Source organism: Pangasianodon hypophthalmus, chromosome 13, assembly GCF_027358585.1.
Source record: "Pangasianodon hypophthalmus isolate fPanHyp1 chromosome 13, fPanHyp1.pri, whole genome shotgun sequence".
Lineage (NCBI taxonomy): Eukaryota > Metazoa > Chordata > Actinopteri > Siluriformes > Pangasiidae > Pangasianodon > Pangasianodon hypophthalmus.
In genome coordinates this window covers 25,213,642-25,229,142 of record NC_069722.1, presented here as the reverse complement: position 1 = coordinate 25,229,142, position 15,501 = coordinate 25,213,642, and the positions used below count along the sequence as shown (strand labels likewise).

The following is a 15,501-nucleotide window of genomic DNA, read 5'->3' as shown; positions in this document are numbered from 1 at the left end:
ATAAAGAAACTGACAACAGCTTCACTTTTATAATTGCCAAATAGCAAACTAATGTGTTATAACATCTATGAGCATCTAAGGAGTCTCCAGTGTCAGTGCTTTCTAACAGTCAGAGGTAAAATCATCTAAACTAGACACTGAGAGTTAGCATAATTGTAGTGAACTAGCTAGCTAGCTTTAGTCCTTCCAGTTAAAACTTTAAACCCTCTTTATGTAAATTCTATGTGACCTATAATAGGTTCTAGAAACAAATGTTGAAATTGTAGTTTAGAAAAGCTGTACAAAGACTCTGTAACTAGCACCTACTTTAACTCTCGGGTTTATTCAGGCTTTTCTGTCTTCTTCCTACTAATGTCGTGGGTTTATTGTTATGTCTACATCTCTTAAAGGTTCAGTGGTTCTTCTGAGGATATAAACTCATAGCCTTTATGGCACCTTTCCAATTATGACCCATTACCCACGCCATGGAACACAAAATAAATGTTGAGAAACAGGAAGAGTGCAATATTCCAGGGAAAAAATGCAGACACTGAATGACACAGAGTTTTGAGAAGAAATATATTTAATGTGCTACATTACAAAAGTTCAGTGAAAATAAACTCTGACATATAAAGTATCAACATCCAAAATAGCTGAGTAAACAAAACTGTACAAAAATCCTACATGAAAAACAAAGACGATCAGTAAACAAATTCTTGTCATCGCTACGTAACAGTAACTGTGCACATGGATCGAGATCCTGCTTTTTCCAGTGCTAATGTTTAATAAATTAAAACAAAGAGCATAGTAATAAATTACACCTGATCTGTCCTGAGATTAACAATAACTTCAGTTCCTGCTGGGGATCTGGTGCTCAAGAAAATACACCAAAAGTTCAGGTCAGTGTTGGACGACTGAATTACTGAATTATACAGAAAACAAAAAAAAGGACTTCTCTAAATAATAAATAATAAAGTGGAAGTTTGACTTCTCTTTAAAGAAGTAAGATCTAAAATGATTGCAAATCAAACATTGCATAACTATTTGCAGAATTTCTTATACCTTGGGTTACAGTGAGGGTGCTGAGAAACGGTATACTCGGAAAACATTCACACAACAAAACCCTGATATCTTTTGTTAAGAATTCCATACCCTGATTATCAACATGTCCTGAGAAAAAAATCAATATTATTAATTTCCAAACAACAGCAAAAAAAATTCCAAACAACAATGTACAAAAATGACATTTTACACATTTCTAAAACCAAACACAAATAGTACTGAGAGTAATAAATTAATATGAGCTCAGAAACACACTAAACGAAACAAAAGAAAACACAAGTACAAGGATGTAACTGGTCGCCTTCACTCTCTGCCAAAGAACAGAAGGCTTAAGTGCAATTATTAAGTCTTTGGAAATGCTATTTATTTATTTTGGTGCTGCTTGGCTTGGTTTAGCTCTCATCCTCTCAGGATATTTTTTTGGCATAGACTACTACACGCAAGCATAGGTGATTTTTAGACTACTTCTGGAACTGGAGTTTAAACATCCTTCCCTTTTCTTCCTCACTGTACTCTTCCTTCACCACCGAAGCGCACCACGCTGGCCCTCTCCTGCCATTGCCCCAGTCCTGAGGTTTTCAGCAGGTCAAAGTCCGAGGCTTTGAAGTGGCTGGGTTTGGGTCGATCGTCCAGGTCCAGCCACCTCTCCAGAGCGGCACTGACTTCGGTCTCTGACGAATTCTCTGCGAGAGCTTCCGCCTCGGCGCTGACATCAAATCGCTCGAGGATCTCAGCGGTGTACTTCATCTCGGGGCTTTCAGGCAGGGAATTGGTGGTGCAACATCCAGAGCGACGGTGCAGCCTGAGGGAAAAGTGATGGAGGAAGCCACGGTGGCACAACGGGCAGCAATGTGGTCGCTCGCTTGAGCTGTGCATGCGGCGGTGCAGCTTCAGGTGGATGTATTGCGTGAACTTGGTGCCGCACACTTTGCACTGGTAGGGCTTCTCTCCCGAGTGTAAGCGCAGGTGAGTCTTCAGGTTGCTGGTGCTGCTAAAACGTTTCTGGCACACCTGCAGGATGGTCAACAGAAGCCATGTTTGTTATTTAACCCAGACCTATTGTGCAAGCCAGGCCATAAAGCAAAAGGTGCACCAAAACAGATAGGAGCGAACCAAAAGCTTTATGACAATGGCCTCTTTATCTTGTCTTGGAATGTAGGGGGCAAGTCAGACGCATTTATTTTATCTGTGCTCGGCTGCTTTCTTGGCCGAGATGGGGCGTCATGTCTGTGATATAAAAAGAACTCAGGTTGACGCCACTGTCACACCCTTTGAGATTAATGTACAACAAAGTCAAGGCTTTATTTAAAGCATGCTTAAGGACTAGGTGAAAGTACCTGCAGATAAACAATGCCTCGGGTGTGTGTCATCGTGTGTGACTGACACACACCCACATTACTACTCCTCTCACTTTCTTATAGATTCATAAACCTTCTTTTATAACAATCCCTCATTACTCAGTTACAAATTTTCACTGTCGCTTTTATTATACTTCCCATTAACTTTTTTTTTTTTTTAAAATTGACCTCACCTGACACTCATGAGGTTTCTCTCCAGTGTGGACAAGATGATGTTTCTGTAGGTGTGCCAGCTGGGTAAAGCTCTTCTGGCACAACGGACACTGAAATGGCCTCTCTCCATTGTGGACCCTCAAGTGCACCTGAAAAAAAAAAAGACATGTTAATTAGAACCTACTAGAACCTCATTAAGGTTAAACTCTTTTGACCCACTGCAGAGAACATCTGTGTCACACACCTTCAGGTTGGACAGCTGGCCGAAGGTCTTGAAGCAGACGTTGCACTCGTACTTGATCTTTCCATTCTGTTTCTTTAGTGGGTACGGCAGGGACTTGTACCCTGGACCTTGCGGTGACACCGAATATGATGATGATGATGATGATGATGATGATGTCATAGAGCTCATCTTTGGTGTAGCAGCCAAGCTGAGGTTGATGGCTTCCTCAGACCCTGAGGAGTGATTCATGAGAGGGGAGAGCTCCGGGGTGGCCGGGGCACCCTGGGGAGGTGATGTATTCGCAGACCTTGCTTCCAGGCTGGTACGAGGATGTAGGGCAGGATAAGGAAGATTAACAGGGAGTGGGCCTGGTGGAGTCATGGCTGAAAAGGGCAAGGCGTCACTTGCCAGCACATTGCTGTAGTGGAATGGTCCTCTGGGGGGTGGAATAGCAGGGATGGAAGGGGAGTAAGGGCTTAGAATAAGTTGGGGATAATGAGGGTCAAATGAAGGCAAAAAATGGTAGGGGTGTGGCAGAGCAGGGTACGGTGACAAGTCTTCCCTGGGGCTGTAATAGCTCTGAGGATGCAGTGGAAGGACTCGGTCAGGGCACGGCTGGGAAACAAGCTTAGGATGTGATTTGTTTGTGCTTTCCTGGGGAAACTTCTTACTGGAGTCCATCAAGTGCTGATCTGGAGTGCTGGGTGGCGTGTCCTGCTCAATGGCCTCCACGTCAATCTTCTCCTCAGCTTCCTCAAATTCATCCTTTCCTTCCTTTGTTACCTCTTCCTGACTGTGTAGGCTGTAAGGGAGTGAAGCCTGTTTGGGATGGCAGGTCCACTGAGGTAGGCAGTGCTTCTGGAGGTCAGCTTCAATCACATCACCACCAAAGTGCTCTACGATTGAGAAAGGAAGAAGAACATCAGAGGCACAGCAACAAACAACATGGCCTTCACACACCTACTCATCGCCTTCTCTCTCGTGGCCTCACTTATGGTAAACGGCAGATGTTTCAGTTTTGGTTTGACAAGAGGAGATATATCGCAACAGTTTCTATCTGATGTAGAGTCAGTACTGCTATCACACATCACCTTGATTACTAGTGTGTGGGAGTTCACGGGTGTGCACAACTGACTGCGTGTGTGTTTCAGTGGGCGTGTGTGTATGAGAACACACAGGCCAAGTGTAGCAGTCATACTTCTCGTTCAGAAACTTTGCTGACTCACCATGTCAGCAGATGTCTTTAACCACAGGAAAAAATCCTTTATCACGACCTCAGCACCAGCAGTCGCTGACACATTTGACAAGGAACGAAGATGACAGTGAAAACCACACGATCCAATCCACACCGAGCAGGTAAACAGAAAACCATCAAGTCACAAATAAAATGTGACTCAAAAACTGCCAAATCATGGAGTATGGCCTCATCATCCACTCTCTCTCACAGAGAGGGGAAGGAGATTACAAAAACAGATTATTGCCCATGTGGTTGAGGCCTGCTTCCTCAAACCTGATGTGAACAAATCCTTTACGGGCAGCGTGAATCGTCAGATAGGAAAGTGAAAATGGTCAACCAGACAGAGTTACCAAACGCAAAGCAGAAAAAAAATACAGCATGTTTCACCATTTGGAAGAAAAAAAATCTGCATGTTCTGGACTAAACAATATTTTCATATCTAATTGACCCCTGCTTTAGGAATTCCCTCAAAATTTCTAACACAGCAATCAAGTATTCACATGCCGAGCCATCCTCAGATGACCTGAAAAAATTCCAGCCCATCAATCCTGCCACGCGTTGTTTTGTTAATCATCTGTCCAGTTCTTCATGGTACTACAGGAAGAAAAAAAAAACAGCTGTGGATGTGACTAAGTCTTTTTTTTTTTTTTGGTTTATTCATTAGACTTCTCTGAATCTCAATTCAGGAAGTAGAAGTTGTAAACCAACCGGCGTGACGAGAGACTTTTCAGAGAAAGAAGCTTTGAGGAAAGTCAGACAAAGCTTGATGGGAGAAGCTTCCTGGACAGGGACGTTCCAACAATTAGATGCAATTGTGTGACGAGAGAGCGAGAAAGAGAGAGTCATCGGCTCAAAAGTCACACCATAGGTTTGTCAGCGTGTACGCACAATAATAAATATGTGTGTACAATACACACACGCACTCTCTTTCTCTTTCTGTCTGAGCAGTGAATAGAGCAGGAAACGGGCACACTAAAGGCCATTGTCTGGCAGGATGTCTCGGTGTGAGAAAGATACTCTTTCAAAAAAAGACACTTTCATTTATAAACAATTAAAACAGCATGTTACAAACAACTGACTTGACTATACTTTGTGTGAGGTAATTTGTGTACATCTGGTTTTCCGAAGTAGACGAGGATCAGAGCTGCTTTCACCTGTAAGCTGACCTGCTGATGAACCCCTACCTACTACACACACATCAGCTGACGCAGAGACACACAGATAATCCAGACAATGGCTAGTGGAAAAACAGACTAGTGCATGACGAAGCATGCTTTTAAAAAGAAAAGTTAAAAATTCTGTGAGCCAATGAGAGGGAACTACAGAACGCCTCTGAGCTGTAAGACGGAAGACAAATCCTACAAAATGATGAGAAAACAGCTGAATGAAATCTGAGATCCCTGAGGGATCCCAATTATAACCAGTATGCGATCTTTACTCACTTGGCTTCACACTGTCTGTTTGCTCTTCTGCGTGTCCAGACAGTCTCCTCGAGAACTCCGGACTGTACCACACGAGCAGCTCGCGCCGGGGCTCCACGGGCCTGATGGCGTAGAAGAAGACATCACGTCCATTCTGACAGGCCACCAGGTTCTGCTCGGCCAGGGAATGCGCCGGGTTGACGAAACGCATCCAGTTGCTGCGCTGCACGTCATATCCATCAATAAAGTGGTGGAGCTGCCCGCCGGAGTAAATCTGAAAGACAACAACGAGATAGTGGTGATCGGGAGCATGAATAAATATTACTTGGTCAACAAAAAAGTCATAAAAGTGCTAAGACATACTCTTAACACAAAACAAAAACAACCCAAAAGCAAAAATACGGCTTTTTGGTTAGTAACGTCTTTGCACTTGAGATAATAAAGTACATATATCTAATATAGATATAATATTAAAATATTTGAACAATATACAGTATATAAAATATGACATAGAAATTATATAAACATATATAAACAATTATTTTAAAAATAATATTATAACCGCTAACAGAACGAAATGCAGAACAGCTAATCAAACAGATACGAGAAATTATAGAGAGAAGGAAAAATAACTATCCAAAAAAACCATATAATCTGAACTAACTAAACAACCAACACAACAACTAATACATTTATAAAAAAGGAAAAAAAAATCAACAATTAAAAAAAGTCCTATAAAACAGCTAACACAGAAATGATCTTCAGACAGTTCTCAAGGGTCTAAATTGATCAATTTGATTAAATTAAGATTTAAATTAAGATTTTCTACTTCATCACCAAAAATCACTCGATATCACCACCTCCATACATTAAATCGTCCATGTGTGTGTGTGTGTGTGTGTGTGTGAGAGAGAGAGTGAGTGTGAAATCCTCTCTAAGAGAAATCAGTGTTGTGGAAAAGTGAGTTTATTCACCTCTGCCATGTACGGCGTGCTCTTCATGCCCGTTCCTTCTTTCAGCTTTTCTTTCTGAACGCTCGAGTGTGTGTGAGCGCGAGTATCTGTCTAGCAGAGTGAGAGTGAGCGTGTGTGTGTGTGTGAGCGTGTGTTTCTCTTTCTGTCAGTGGTGTCAAAATCTCCACTCACACCTTTTAAAAGGCAAAACAGGGGCGGAGCCAAGAACACAACAATGTTGCATGCTTTCCTAGACTTCACTGCCTCCTCTGTCTCTGTGTGTGCGTGCGTGTGTGTGTGTGTGTGTGTGTGTGTGTGTGCGCGCGCGAGTATATGTGCGAGCAGTGTAAGTTTGCCAATAAATAAGCATGAAACTTGATATATTACCAACAGTTCATACACACTTACAGACAGACAGAGACACACACACCTGAGTGAGTACACAAAGCAGGAGCCGTAAGTGAACAGGAAGTTGGGACAGATTTTACAGGAAATGAGGGATGGAAAAGGCACTGGTGAGCCCTAAGGGGACTAAGTCAGAAGTGGAAAACCCAGAGTGGCTCATACACACATACACACACACATACACACACACATACACCACACACATGTGCAAGAAGTAAAACAGATGGTTCATGGGAATGGATGAAAGAAAAGCAATTATGTAAAGTTCTATCAAAATGAAAGTGCTGTACAGACACAGCATGGGAGGTGTGAATACAAATCTCACACACACATACGCACACTTTCTTTCTATGAGCTTGTGTGTGTGTATTGAGATATTAAGGGTTTTGCTTTATGTGTCAGCATTTTGTGCCCAAGTCTGTTCAAGGACCAGGACCAATCAGAAACCTACGCCGACGCAGATAAGATCAGATCGCTGCAAAGTTCCTCTGTATTTTCCAGCTAAGCCCCAGGGAGCACCGCGTATTCCTGCGCCTTTGAACGGTACACTTGAGCGCGTGCGGGCGCTTCCTCAGAAATTCCTTCCTGAACAAGTTTGACTGCATTGTTCCCGATGTGAGTGTGCATAAACAAAGAGCATGGTTGTGAGGAGTTGTTTAACTTATACTTTCAGTCTAAATGAATGGGCTCACTCACCCTCCAAAAATATTTCCTGTTGGCATGGGGCGGCACCTCGTCTTTGGCGTAAATCTCACCCTGCAGGGGGCCGAAGCGTGTGCCCTGGGGGAGGTACTCCTTACTGAAAACACCTGTCACCTGCAGAAAGCAGTTAATCAATCAGTCAATCAATAAATCAAGTTCATTTCAACTGTAGAATCTAAACGCACTGCTTATAATTTTATTTATCTGAATCTTATTTGGGTGGCAAGCTGGTACTGAGGTTAGCATTGCTGCTACACAGCTCCAGGGTTCCTGGTTCAATCCTGAGCCCAGGTTACTGTCTGTACGTTCTTCCCGTATCAACATGGGTTTCCTCCGGGATCTCAGGTTTCCTCGCACGTCTCAAAAACACACCGATGGGTGGACTGCACTGAAATCCCCCCCCTGGTTTGAATGTGTGTGTGTGTGTGTATATGTTTGCGTCCCATCCTGGGTGCATTCCCACGTCACACCCAGTGTTCCCAAGATAGACTCTGGATCCACCGAGTCCCTGACCAGCATAAAGCATAACCCTGTGAGCCAGAAGATCCCTGAGTGCTGTATGAGTAGAAGAACTTTAGTATACATTGGTGTGAAAGAGTCTACAGTTGAGACAGAGAGGAAAAAGACTTTGCGTCCCTGTTATTGTGCTTCCAAGTGAATAACTGAATTATTACAAGTGTAAATAATCGGGAAAAAATGATTGGGATCGGAAAAATCATTCCAACAGTCTACGATACAACCTCAATGATTTACAGACACACACACACACACACACACACAAGTTATAGTAGCTATAAACAGTTTTCTCCTCTTTTTCCTTCTCTTTAAGACAAAAAAACAGGTTTAAAGCAAAAAACCCTCAATCCTGAAGACTTTCCCATTGTGGAAAAGTTAAATTTAACTGAACTGAATCATATTGGTGGCCTGCGTCCTAGACCGTATTCCTGCCTCGTGCCCAGTGTTCCTGGGATAAGCCCTGTATCCACCTCAACTCAGGGTAAAGTGCTTCCTGAAAGTGAGTGAGTGAGTGAGTGAGTGAATCATATTCAATCAGAATTAACCGAATCGTATTGGTGCTGAAATGAATCGTATCAGCAGTGAAATTAATCCTATCAGTGCTGATCTGAGTCGTGCTGAATCAAATCGTCCAAGTGCTGAATTGAATCATATCGGATCAGTAATGAATTGAAGCGTATCGAACAGTCACCTTTTTTCGTTTTCGTCCATCCATTTCCATCCATTTTCTGTACGGCTTATCCTCCACCAGGTCGCAGGGGAGCCGGGAGCCTCACCCAGGGGACTCGGGGCACAGGGCGGGGGACACCCTGGACCCCATCTCAGGACACAATCACACACATTCACACTTTTTGTTTTTGTATTATATCATATACTACGTATGAAGATGTGGGTATGAAAGGGGGAGATTCACATCCCGACTATTCACTCACGACCTCTGACCAGGAAGTTATCAGTGTGAAACAGATGGAACTCGAGTGAGTTCAGGTGACTGAGCAAACCTCGATGTCCACTTTCTCCTCGTCCTGCTCCACTGATCCACTAACCCCAAGTGAGCGAGGTCACTAATTCGCTATCACCTTATTGGCTAAAAACAGCATAACAGACAGACGGTACTCAACACACAATATAATTATCACAGACGTTTTCTTGCTCATTTTGTGTTTCATTTAGGAAGATGAGGCCTAAATACACAGCATTTTCCCCCCAGTTTCCTCCCCAATTTGGTCACCTGCCAATTCCTGCCACCAGCCAGCTCTCACCTGATCATGTGATGCCTACAAGACAATGCCCACGATTGGCTAATGTTGCTCTGATTGACAGGGGAGAGAGATTATGCCCCTCCCACCCAGAAAGCATGGTCAGTGCTGCTCCCTTGGCTCCCGGCCGTAGATGGCTGTGGCGCCGTCATGACTCAAATTCAGGAAGCATTTAAGCGGGAATTGCCTACTTTACATCCCCAACGTGCCTTTTTAAACGTCTTATAAAAAACCATGGTTCTGAAATCATGTCGCAGTGGAGGGGATGGAGAAATGAGAACTGGAGAAGCTTCAGATCAGGTTAGATCTCAGAAAGATGAGGTAGAAGGAGAGAATCGTTGATAAAAACAGGAACGGTCAGGGCCAGGAGATGGGAAATGAGAGCAGAAGTGACAGCAGAATTGCTCGTCGTTATTCTTGCATAACTAATTGGTCAGTCTGTTGGGATTAACCTCAGAGGGATGTTTTTCAGTTGGAGGGTTGCAGCGGTTTGGTGTTGGTTGGTTTGGGGGTTGGAGGAGAACGAGTGCAACTTCATGGCAGGATCAGTGGAACTGTGTAAACACAGTGAACACACTCCCTTCACTCCTCAGCTCTCTTCTTCCAGGAACTAAAGTTAATCGTTAAGGCTTAACCTACTTCCTGTATATGTGTGTGTGTGTGTGTGTGTGTGTGCAAGCCATGTGGAAACCCAGGATGTTGGGGAGGTTAAACGGGTACTTGTGCTCTATGACCCACTTTCACGATTACAGTATCATATAGTACCCTAAAAGATTCTTCGGTTTTGTCCATCTAAGCTTTTTATAAAGGTTATAAACTGTACTTTTCCTCATCATTGACAAGCACGTATAGTGTGTATCTTTATACCTTTAAAAAAATAATCGAAAGGTACATCATCTGACCTTAAAGACCACTGATGTACATTTTAACCCTTTTAACACACACCATATGCACTTTCCCAGGTAAAAAGTACATACTAAAGGTACAACAGCTGCTCCGACTTTAACGGCACAACAAGGAAATGTACAGTTTGGTACCTTTATATCTGCAAGTGAAGGAAGAGCTACAACATTTCAGAAATATACTGTTTATATAGATAGAATTTATAAAGAACCCTCCAGGAACTCCTTTTTCTTCCAACACAAAGAGACACCAGATGCTACATGTTCTAAGATTTGGGGGAAAATAATCTAAATATCTGATGTGTCAGAAAAGCCTGAAAACCCTTCATGCAAGAGAATTTAGCTACACAGTCCCAGACAGTTTCCCGGATCTCTCGATCTTAAAAAATAAAAATAAAAAAAAGAAGATCTTCACGGCGACACTTCAGGGGCCGTCCATGAATCGGGAAGCTCAGAGGATCGTGGGATTTCCAGGAAGATGTTCACACGCTTCACAAGCACCCGAGCAAACTTTCACAGAACAGACAAAGAGGGAAACCACTAGAGGAAAAAGGTCTGCTTTCGGATGGGAAGTGTGAAACCTGACGCGATTACTTTATGAATTACCGTCAAAGCAAAGCATTTGTGAAATTAAAAAAAACGTGAGCACCTTTTGAAAAGTTTTCTTTTGCTAGTTCTGCCCTGAAGTCTGTGAACATTTGCATGATTGAGTCAGAAAAGAAAAGGAAAAAGAAAGAGAAAAAGGGAAGAGAGAGAGACGAGAGTGGGTGAGTTCGCAGTATAGGCCTATTCAGTGTCGCACTTCATAATAACAATAATAATAATAATAATAATAATAATAATAATAATAATTGTTTTTTATGGAGCATTTTTCATTTTGAGTCCGGAACTTTCATACACATGAAACTAACAGAGCGAAGCCTGTCTGGTGAAAGTGTGACTTTTTTTTCTTTCTATGCAAAATATTAACAGGCATCACTCTGTGTGTGTGAAAGTGTGTGTTTTGGCATGTTTTTATATCTTGGTGAGGACCAGACGTCCCCACAAGGATAGGAATGTCTGATGGTTAGACATTCTTTCACCACTATGTCAGTGAAAGGTCCTTACAAGGATAGTAAGACAAGTGTGTGAGTGTTTATATATATATGTGTGTGTGTGTGTGTGTGTGAGTGTGTGTGTGTGTGTGTGTGAGTGTGTGTGTGTGTTTTCTCCCCAGACTTCACACCCCGACTGAACTGAAGACCGCAAGTTCACACTGTTTGCATGGCAAGACTAAAAAATAAGTGAGGATGAGAGAGAGGAACAATTTGTCATCTATTTAAAAAAATTATAAATTAGCATACATGAAAATGAGAGAGTGTGTGTGTGAGAGATAGTGTGTGAGATAGAGACAGTCAGAGAGAGAGAGAGTGTAAGATGGAGAGAGTCTGCATGGAGGAGGAAGGAAGAGAAGACAACCGCAGCAAAGAGTGAAAAAAAAACACGCAAAGGGCTGATAGAGCGAAAGTAATCCAGCAACACTAATCTTCTTCACATCATAACGACAATATGCTGAGCAGATAACTCAGGTAACGATGAGCTTTTGATCAGCTTTGGACCCCACACACACACACACACACACACACACACACACACACACACACACGTACACGCACAGTCGAAAGGCCTTGTGCTGACACACTCATCTTTCTCAGCAGGTGATACAGAGAATGAAAAAGGTGGTGGAATGTGGATCAATAGTGAAACTCAAAAGAGGAGGAGAGAGTGAGAATAGAGAAGACGGTGTGCGTGTGTGTGTATGTGTGTGTGTATGTGTGTGTGTATGTGTGTGTGTGTGTGTGTGTGTGTGTGTGTGTGTGTGAGAGAGAGCGAGAGAGAGAGTGAATTGATGCGATTAAGATGAATCAGCGGCCATGTCACCTGTCAGCCTTTAGTTTCTCTGATTCCTGACTGTCACTGAATGAATCTAAGCTTCACATAAACACACACACACACACACACACACACACACACACACACACACACACACACACACACACACACAAACACACACCAACACACACACACGCACTTTGTGTTGATACTTTGCATCAGGACTGTTGCACTCACCTCATTGTCAGAGCCGTAGTGGAAGGTGAGGTTGCTTGGGATGGAGCTCATGGCTCTGGGAAGGGTGAAGCCAGGCTCAAACGGCTGGTCGTGGACGATGTAGGTGCAGCTGAGAGCGAAATCCACCTCACGCCACTCGCTCATGTTCCTGAGACACGACTCCTGCTTCATCTCGTCCTCTGTTTCCTGATTCACGCGCTCCCCCTCGGGCTGGGTTTGGTTCGCTCGGCCTGCTGTGGTTCTTGGCGGCAGAGTTTCTTCTCTTAGCTTTCTGTGATAAAACTAAAAATATAAAAAGACAAAGAAGGTTAAATTTCATTAAAGAAATGCAAACTGACCTTTTTTATTTCATGTCCTTGCTCAGATTGTAAACAAATCACGTGTACTGATCATGTGAAATCCTACAGAACTCCTCTTTGTTCATAACATTGTACCAAAGTGCAGCGAATTTAGTGGAACATTACAGTAGCAACCAAATATAAATCTATAAGCCCAAATATTCCCTTGGAATTGTGTCACTGTGTCATTGTTTATGTTGTCTTTAAGCACAACAACAGCCATAAGGATTTCTAAAGTTGATGCTGCTAATTTGGAGGAATTTATTGGGTTTGGTGTTTATTAATTTCATAAACACTGAATTTGCCGTGTCCTGTTACGTGTCCAAGTTCATAAAAAAAGGTTCTTTAAAGGGTTAAATCATGGCATGAGACCTTACAGGACAAAAAGTGAGCTCTAGCTTTATATACAGTACAGGGAAATTAAGTGGGTCACAATAATAGAGTTTTTGTGTAATTTTTTTGTGTAATTTGTGGCTTTATTGTAAGTGTAATATGTTGAATATGCTAGTGAATATTAATCACACTATGCCCTGCTGCTGTGCGCACTCGCGATCCATCCCATTTTCAGATTGGCAATTAGAAAGGGCGAGGTCGACCACAAAAACGAAGGGCGGATAAACTCTTTAATGAATCAAAAGGAACGGCAGTGTGAAAGTAGAGACATATTCATCATATAATCACAAGGACGATGCTGACCAGGCCAGAAGATCCGGTTAAATATAGCAGGTCATGACTCTGACTTGTGATTGTCATATGATTGGCATTATTATTGTTACTCATACACTTTCAATCTAATGACCCAGACAAAAAAAAAATGTAATCTGCCATGACAACTCTGTTTTTCATCCATCCATCCATTCATCCATCCACAGGTACTTTTCCACTTACTTGACACTCATTCAGTTGCTCAATCTTCATTTCTTTGGTTACATCATTCCTTGTTCCTCTCTCTTCTTCAGTCACATACACATCCTCAATTTTTCCTTCACTTCCCAAATCCAATTCCTTTCTAGTCGTTTTTTTTTTCTTCCTCTTTGCCACTGTAACTGTCAGCATCTCACTCGTGCCAGGCTTTTGAGCGTCCGTGACCATCCAATCGGGAAATCCCAGTGGTCATGTGACTCTCAGGATTAGTCTGAGAAGATCCAATTGGGACGACGGTAGTGCCAGCTCAACCGTAACGCTGTCCTTTTCTCAGACAATGTGAATGCAAGTGAAGAAAGAAAGCAGATGGTGGATCAGGGCTGTGACATCACACACTCGTTCGCTTTTCCTCGCTCCGTACGGTTAATGAGCAATCTGCTTTCAGCCTCGTAACCCCCCTCTCAGCTTCTAACAGTCCACCAAGGTCTCACACTCCTCATCTGACCTACATCCAGAAAACGCTGGACATGTGGAGCAGGTCAGAGAGAAGATCTGTCTGAAGGTCGACCTGCTCTCTCCAACACACTTCACTTTAGAAAGAGAAAATAAAGGGAAGAGATGAATGAGTACGCAGGAATTTCCTTCATGTCTACGATCTGTGATAAATCTCTGTAATAAACTTCCCCACTTTGTTCAGTACCGTCTGTTTTAAAGGAAATCATAATGCTACGGTTTAAATCATTCAAAAATGTTTTTAAATATTTCGAAATGCCACAAATATGGCATGGGAACATCTCTACTCCGATTCTCATTAAAAATGCATGGACACGCCCCCGTCTATCTAACACATCACTAAGCATAGTGATTGAGTTCAGGTGGACGTTAAATATGAAAGAATAAGGAACATATAATAAATTCAGCATTTTAATAGAGACGGCACCGATCCAACATCCAGTATCAGTATCAGTATCGGTTTCAGTACTGGGCCGGTACCAAAAAATGGAGATATCGCAGAAAACATATCAGATATCGGATCCTGTAACAATCTGCAAAGACTGGAATTGGATTTGGAAAAGAAGTGTATTTCTGGAATGGGAAATGTTCACATATAAAGAGCCCTGACTGTGTTTTTTTCTTTTTTAAATTATATTTTATGATATTGTATTTTATATATTATTTTGTTTATATAGACTTTACTATATTTATGCTATATGCTTTATTATTTATTCTATTTAGAGTTTCACTGCAAAGTGCTTCAGCTTATTAGTTTTTAAAGAAAACAATATCGGATGTTTTTAGAATTTTTAGAATATTTTTATTGTATTTTATTGAGATAACCCGGAACAAGGGTAAGACATTCCTACACAACTAACAGCGCATGACATCGATAAGGTCAGGAATTTCATCTATTTGTAATATAATACTTTTTTCATGCAAAAATTCAGAGGAGCTAAACTAAAATACTCTGGGGTGTAATTAGTTTGATGTTTGTCATTGTTCACATGCTGTTGCACATGGTGCCAATATTTATGGGGATTCCTTAGTGGGTTTTTTTTGTTTTGCTTTGTGTCCTTTTGTCTCAGGCTCTTCTACTTTTACTTTGTGCTCTAATCATGTGCAGTCGCTAACTGAAAATGTCACTGTGGTATGAATTGAAATATTACTGATTGCTTTGGAGATACACCAACACAGTCGTCCAGTTCGAGTTAAAAGTAGAGCAGAGAAGTGAGCAGAGACGGAAAAGAAAGACAGATTTACTGTAAATATGAACAGCATTAAAAAGTGTGTGTGTGTGTTTGGGTGCCAGCTCTAATCCGGCCTGTTCAGTGAAACGATCAGTAAATTGGCTGCCATATGGTCCGGCCGCGTGGCCCGTGTGGAGGAAGTGTGTCGCTCGCCCTGCTGCGCTAATTTCTCTAATTATCAGACAGTCTGGGAGGAGGCTTAGGACCTCACGGCCGGACGGGTCTCTGCTGGTGGTGCAGCAAAATCTGCCATGAGATCCTCACCAACCGAGCAC

The 15,501-nt window shown here is 42.3% G+C and overlaps 1 protein-coding gene across 1 annotated transcript; it reads right to left on the bottom strand.

Annotated features, from left to right (window-relative positions):
- Positions 1–280: 280 nt before the first annotated feature.
- prdm1b (PR domain containing 1b, with ZNF domain) lies at positions 281–13,999 on the bottom strand. Its single transcript, XM_026909796.3, has 7 exons — positions 13,506–13,999; positions 12,280–12,561; positions 7,488–7,607; positions 5,455–5,707; positions 2,797–3,671; positions 2,573–2,701; positions 281–2,052 (listed from the first exon to the last, which is right to left on the bottom strand). The coding sequence occupies exons 1-7, from the start codon at positions 13,707–13,709 to the stop codon at positions 1,546–1,548; spliced, it is 2,370 nt and encodes a 789-aa protein (XP_026765597.3). The 5' UTR covers positions 13,710–13,999; the 3' UTR covers positions 281–1,545.
- Positions 14,000–15,501: the final 1,502 nt, after the last annotated feature.

Excerpts from the sequence above, each read along its gene's own strand:
- prdm1b (XM_026909796.3), bottom strand. The coding sequence starts at position 13,709 with ATGGTCACGGACGCTCAAAAGCCTGGCACGAGTGAGATGCTGACAGTT. Across the intron at positions 5,708-7,487 it reads ACAGGAAATATTTTTGGAGG|ATTTACTCCGGCGGGCAGCT; the intron begins GTGAGTGAGCCC and ends GTTGTCTTTCAG. Across the intron at positions 2,053-2,572 it reads AGAAACCTCATGAGTGTCAG|GTGTGCCAGAAACGTTTTAG; the intron begins GTGAGGTCAATT and ends ACCATCCTGCAG.